The sequence below is a fragment of the Elephantulus edwardii genome, unplaced genomic scaffold, assembly GCF_000299155.1.
Source record: "Elephantulus edwardii isolate Elephantulus edwardi_28Jun2011 unplaced genomic scaffold, EleEdw1.0 scaffold00108, whole genome shotgun sequence".
Lineage (NCBI taxonomy): Eukaryota > Metazoa > Chordata > Mammalia > Macroscelidea > Macroscelididae > Elephantulus > Elephantulus edwardii.
In genome coordinates, this window is record NW_006399858.1 from 11,171,855 (window position 1) to 11,178,873 (window position 7,019).

Here is a 7,019-nt window from a genome sequence, read left to right on the forward strand (position 1 = left end):
AATCAGGGTGAAGTCTCTCTCAGGGAGGAGTGATAGGGAATGGCAAAGGACACACTGACAAAGGAGATTAATCAGAACTGGCTTTGACAAAGCACTGTGGCAATTGGACAATTAAAACAGACATTCAATGGGGCGGGAAAGAAGAACGAGCTGGGGAGGAGGGTAGAGAAAACAGTGCAACAATGAATGAATGAAAACCCAAAATCTCTGTAAATGCTCATTAAAACTAATAACATTTAATAATTAAAAAAAAAACACCAGACAATAAAAAAATGAGGACCAAAAAAAAAAAAATAAATAAAGTCCAGTATCCCAAATAATCTGTTCCACATATAGATTGAAAAGGTTTGGTGACAGGACATAGCCTCAATGCACTCCCTTGATTTTGAACCATGCAGGATTTCTTTTCTCTGTTTTAATTACTGCTTCCTAGTTCAAGAATAGGTTTCTCATGAGCACAATCAGGTGTTCTGGGATTCCCATTCTTTTCAAGGTTAGTAACAATTTGTTGTGATTCACATAGTCAAATACCTTTGCATAGTAAATGAAACAAATAAATATTCTTCTGATACTCTTTTCTTTCAGCCAAGATCCAGCTGTCATTTGCAATGATGTCACTAGTGCCATGGCCTCTTAGAAACCCAGCTTATATTTCTGTATTTATATCTCCAATGTATTGTTGTAATCATTTTTGTATGCCTTCAGCAGGATTTTGCTTGCTTTTGTTATTAGTGATATCTTTCAATAATTTCCACACTCTGATAAGAATATAATTTCTTTTTTTGGAATGGAAATAAATATGAACCTCTCCCAGTCAATTGGCCAGGTGGTTGTCCTCCAGATTTCTTAGTAGAGCCTGGTGAGCACATCCAGGACAGATCCTGTCTGTTGAAATATGTTAATTGGTTTTCTGTCATTTCCTGGTACCTTTTCACGCCCACTAAATCCTTCAGAACAGATAAACTTCCTCTTTTATCACTTCTTGGTCCTATTTTGTTTCATGAAATTCTTCTGTGTCAGGCATTTCTTTTTGGTACAGTGACTGGGTACTCCCATCTTCTTTTGATGCTTCCTCAGACATTCAATATTCTGTCCATAGCTTCCTTAATTATTGCAACTTGAGGCTTGAATTTGTTCTTAAATTCCTTCAGGTTAAGAAATGCCAAGTGAGTTCAGGCCTTTTGATTTTCTGACTCCAGCTCTTTGTACATTTCCTTATAAGGCTTTGCTTTGTCTTCCTGAGCTGACCTTTGAAATCTTATGTTCACTTCCTTAACTTCCTGGTTTCTTCCCTTTGCTTTGGCTTCTCAGTGCTCTAGGCAATGTTCCTGAAAGCTTTCTTTCAACATCCATCTCAATCTTCTTCATTTGTCTTTGTAATGACCTTTTTCATTCTTCTTGGATAATATTCTTAATATCCTCCCAAAGCTCATGTACCTTTTGCTCATTAGTGTCCAAGGTCTTGAATACATTCCTGAGCTAGCTTTTAAATATAGGTGGAATAGATTTGAAGTTCTTGTGGATTTGATTCATTTTATTTAACTTCAGTTTGAATTCACATATGAGTAGTTAATAATCTGTTCCGCAAGTAGAACCTGGCTTAGTTTTCACAGCTAATATTGAGCTTCTTCAGCAATTCTTTCCACAGCTGTAGTCAATCTGATTCCCTCACTGTCAGGTGAGATCTATGTGTATAATTACCATTAATATTTCTTATAAAAATATTTGGAATGAATAAATAATTGACTGTACACAATTCTGTCATTTTCTTTCCAGCTTCCTTTCTGTCACTAAGCACATATTTTTTAGCAACTGATCCTTCTTCTCTGTTCCCAACTTTCGCATTCCAGTCACTCATTATTAGTAATGTATCCTGGTTCCATGTTTGCTTGATTTCTGACTGCAAAAGTTGGTAGAAATCATCTGTTCCCTTTTCTTTGAGTCTGGGTATTGGTGCATATATTTAAATGATGGTGGTATTTAAAGGTGTTCTTCGAGTGCTTATGAATATTAACCTGTTGTTCACAACATTGTATTTCAAGATAGATCTGGAAATGGTCTTTTTAACTATGAATGCAACCCATTATATCTCATCTCACCAATGCCTAGTATTCAATATTTATGTGTTCAACTTCTCTCTCTCTCTTTTTAATAAAATTTTATTTTATACTGACTCATGAACAAAATTTATATAATTTTTTTTTTCACACAGGATCTTTCCCCTTTCTTTTACCCACCTCTCCCTTCACCTATCAAATTGGGCAACCCTAAGATTAAGCCTCCCTCTGTCCATCCTCACTCATCTGCTACCCTCTTTTCACCTTTGATTCTTGTACACATTCTACAATAATGGTCTTATACATTATTTGTCCTTATGGGACTGCATTAGTTCACTTAGCATAATATTTTCCAGTCCTTCCCAAGTGAGGTAGTAATTTACAAAATCATTGCTCTATGTGCTGCATAGTATCCTATCATGTGAATATACCATACTTTCTCAATCCATTTCATTGTAGTTGGACATTTGGGCTGTTGCCGTGTTCCTGCTATGGTGAATAACGTTGCTACGAATATTGGTGTACAAGTCTTTGTGCCTAAGTTCTTATTTTCTCAGAGTATATTCTTTTCTTTTTTTTTGTTTTTTTTCAGAGTATATTCTTAACAACATCCAATTTTCCTACATTCATACTTCTCACATTCCATGTTTCAATCACTAGTGTCAGCTTGCAACTGTTCCTCCTCCTTTGTGTTTGCCAACTTGAGGACTTGGCCTCATGTGTCATATCTACTAGTCTAGCCTAAGTGTGCTGTATTGTGCATAGGGTTTTCAAAGGCTTGTTATTTCGGGAGTAGATGGCTAACCCTTTTCTGTAGTCTGCTTTAATTTAGAGGTCAGCTTTAGCACCATAAATAGCTATTAAACTAATTTCATGTATTTTCATATGAAAAAGGAAATCAGACTGTGTTTTGGAGGGTAAAATAAACTAATAAAAAGTTACATAAATAGATTATAAACTAATATACAGAAGAACGTCTTAATGGATAGATAATTTAAAAAATACTTTTTATTTTTGTGTGGGTCTATAACATGCTCCTTTACAAAAGTTAAAAATTTAACATAATAATACAGTTTATATAAAATAAAATAAAATAAAACTGTATCTATTGACACACAGTCTAAAAGAAAAGGAATGATACATTTAATTTAGAATGGAATAGATAACCCTATCTTCCACAGGAGATTCCCATTTGGGAAGAATATAGATAATACTGATTTAAGGACAAGTAAGTTACTGGATTTATGAGATATGGACTTTAAGTTTCTTCTAGAATCTTGTGATCTGTATAACATTCATTAATATTGGGCTTGCTTTACAACCACATTTAATTTGTGTATGGTTTAGTTGGCCCAGGAGCCTTGATGTGCAAGGTAAGCGTTTGTTGAAAAATTTGAACAATCAGTGGCTTAAATACAACTGATGGTAGCCACAGTCGAGAAATCTAATGATGATAAACAGGACTATTAAAACCTAGTGGTTGTAATCAATGCCATGAAATACATATGTGTTAATCAATGATAATCAATTTGCTTTGTAAATTTTCATTCAAAACCAAGAAAAAACTTTAAAAATACAAGATATAACATCATAGGAATTTCTATTTAGTGACTGCTTTGCAAAACAAGTCTTTAAATTATAAAGAATGCAATTGACAGGATGAGGACTAAGGTGCACATGACCAGGCTTAGCATGTTCCAAGATCAGAGCTGCAAATATAAAGGAAGTTGATCTGAATCCATTTACTGCTGCATGGAAAAACATGGACAGTCTCATTGTGTGTAATTTAGAAGCTTTAAAAACCTATTGGAAGTTCCCCAGCTTCAACAGTGTTCGGACGGAACAGACCCGGCGACTTCCCCCTTCCAACCTCCGACTGCCCTCCAACGTCACCTCCAGGCGTAACCTCGGGACCATCTCAACCATCTCCTATTTTCGGGACCAGCTAACACCTTTTTTTTGTTAGCCCCAAAACCTCGACCAACTATGAGCTCTCAGATCCGTCAAAATTATTCCGCCGAAGCAGAAGCTGGCGTCAACCGTCTGGTCAACCTGCACCTGCCGGCCTCTTACACCTACCTCTCTCTGGGTTTTTATTTTGACCGCGATGATGTGGCCTTGGAAGGCGTGGGGCACTTCTTCCGCGAGTTGGCGAGTGAGAAGCGCGAGGGTGCCGAGCGGCTCTTGAAGCTGCAAAACCAGCGCGGCGGGCGAGTCGTCTTCCAAGACATCCAGAAGCCATCCCAGGATGAGTGGGGTAAAACCCTGGACGCTATGCAGGCAGCGCTGGCCTTGGAGAAGAACCTAAACCAGGCCCTTCTGGATCTGCACGCCGTGGGTTCCGCCCACACTGACCCCCTTCTCTGTGATTTTCTGGAGAACCACTACCTGGATGAGGAAGTGAAACTGCTGAAGAAGATGGGTGACCATCTGACCAACATTAGAAGACTGGGCGGCCCCCAGGCTGGGCTGGGCGAGTATCTCTTTGAGCGTCTCACCCTCAAGCACGACTAGGGGTCTGCGGGGACTTGCAGGGGGAAACCTCTGTGTCCCCCTGCCAACAGCAGCAAGCTTCTCTATCCCACCCTGATGTAGAATCTTATCCTCCCAGAAGCCCTTCGCCCAAGCCTTGGACCAAATGAAACAATAAAGCTTTTTGCAACAGCAAAAAAAAAAAACCAAAAACAAAAACAAAAAACAAAAAAAACCCAACCTATTGGAGGGTCAGCTATCAGTGGATTGTAATTCTATTCTGAATTAAAAAGATAGATAGAGAGAGAGACATGTGAAAGTAGAAGAATGAGGAAGAATTAAGGCATTTGAATTATAGTGTTGACAAGGAATTTTGAATAGACCATGGACTGCCAAAAGAATAATCCAATTTGTCTGGGAAGAAATGTTGTTAGGCTATAGGAGTTAGGATGGTGAGGCTTTGTCTCACTTCCTACTTCTATGTTACCAGGAGGGCTCAATCTCTATAGAGGAGCTTCGTATTTGGTAGTACAGAGGGTCAGAATAATAAAAAAAATAAAATCCTCAACAAAATGGCTCTATCAATGTATTCAAGCATTGCAATTACTGTGAGGATGGCATATGATTAGGCAGTATTTCAGTCTACTGTACATAAGGTCACTAAGAGTTTGAACTGACTCAAAGACACATAACAACTTCCATTTAAATTGAGAACAATTTCAAAGAAGTTTTATTATCTAGTGTGATCAAGTGGAATCTGTGTTACAGAGAATACATTTCTTAATCTATGTGGGAACATTTGGTGAACTTTCTGGTTTACTTTTATTATCATTTTATTATTTATTATCATTATAATTTTATTATTACTATTTTATTAATGCAGCCTTTTTATTTTAGTGTTCATGTGGACTGAAAATATATAATTAACAAAAATTTGATAACATAAAACGATTTCTACGATTACTTTAAAAGTTATAATGCAAAGAGTAGATAGCATCTAACATAACAGGATGAAAACTAAAAACTGAAAGATAAAGATTAGGTAGAATGGTTCAAATAAAGAAAAATGGTGGGGGAGGAGAAACGAACATTTCCTACGTCAAAGAGGAACTAAAGCATTATTATTTGTTAATATCTACTTTGATTTTCTTGAGAATAATTTACTAGTAAAATTTAACACTCCTGGAGCATCAGGATTCTGAGACACAGCTACTATTTTATCTTCATCTTTCATTAGCCTCTGCTTCTATTTTCTTTATAATATGGAAAATCTGACCTTTTGCAAAATGGGGGAAACTTACACACCCAAAACTAAAATAAAACTGTTGCCCTGAAATTATTTTGACCATTTTATATAGAAATCTTTCTACAGGTCTGAGTGGATTATATTTCTTTTTTCTAAGCATTCACTATTCATCTCTGTATTGATAACAGCAATATGGATTTTATTTTATCGTATTTTGTCATTTTGGAGCCAATGAAAATGAAATACAGTTTGGTTATTAAGAAGTCATATCTCAGCTGTGTTGTCAGCAGCCACTGCGTCATCAATAGCCATGGATCTGTTCCAGTTGATTAACTGGGCACCTATCCTAAAAAGTTCTTAGTGTGTCCTGGGCTACTCTCCTGCGTGGAGCACTAGACTGAGGTCCATCTGCATGGAGGCCTTAGCCCCTCAGCCTGGTGGCCCCAGACCCACCACCTAGATCCCTGAACCCTCCTCTTGGAGGACCTGGTCCTGCCACCTGGACACTCCTTCTGGTAACCCCATAGCCTGAAGGACCTGCATTCACAGCCTCACCACTAGGAAGCTCTCATCGGCTGCCTAGAATCTCAGCCTCACCATGTGGAGGACCTGGCCCTGCCACCTGTACTCCCTGCTGCTTGGAGGCGGACCCACTGTCACCCTCAGAACTACAGCAGGAATAGAAATATCACAGGTGATCCAATTTCCAATTAGCCCTGAGCACCTTGGACCCACTGAGCTTAGCTGCAGCAGTTGCCTAACCAAGCTGCTTACTCACAGGCCATATCTCTCCCCAACTGAAGCAAATCACCCCTGAGTCAAAAGTTCAGAGAGAAGCTGGTTTGTTCTTCTCTGGAGCAATGACTTCCTGAGCCAAGGTTTTCAGAAAAAAGAGCCTGCTAAAGCTTCAGACATGGAAAACCTACCACAATAATGTCACAGAAGAAGCAGGCTACTTCACACCCACACAAGCCCCTAAATTTGCCACATTATCTATGGATTTCCTGAAGCCCAAAAGTCTGATGGAACTTTCTGACATAGACTTCAAAAGAGCAATAATTGAATATTTTCAATGAGTAAAAGACAAATTCAAAGAATTACAAGACTCTGTAAGAAAAAACAAACAAACAACAAAACAAATGAAAACAAAACAAAAAACAATACAAGACAATGCAGATAAAACAAATGAGACATTAGAGGCTCAGGGGAAAAAACCAAAACAAAACAAGAAACCACAATCAGAA

General features: G+C 38.0%; 1 protein-coding gene across 1 annotated transcript; it reads left to right on the plus strand.

Moving 5' to 3' along the window:
- Positions 1-4,043: 4,043 nt before the first annotated feature.
- Positions 4,044-4,571, plus strand: LOC102844777 (ferritin light chain-like). Its single transcript, XM_006891995.1, has one exon. The coding sequence runs from the start codon at positions 4,044-4,046 to the stop codon at positions 4,569-4,571; it is 528 nt and encodes a 175-aa protein (XP_006892057.1).
- Positions 4,572-7,019: the final 2,448 nt, after the last annotated feature.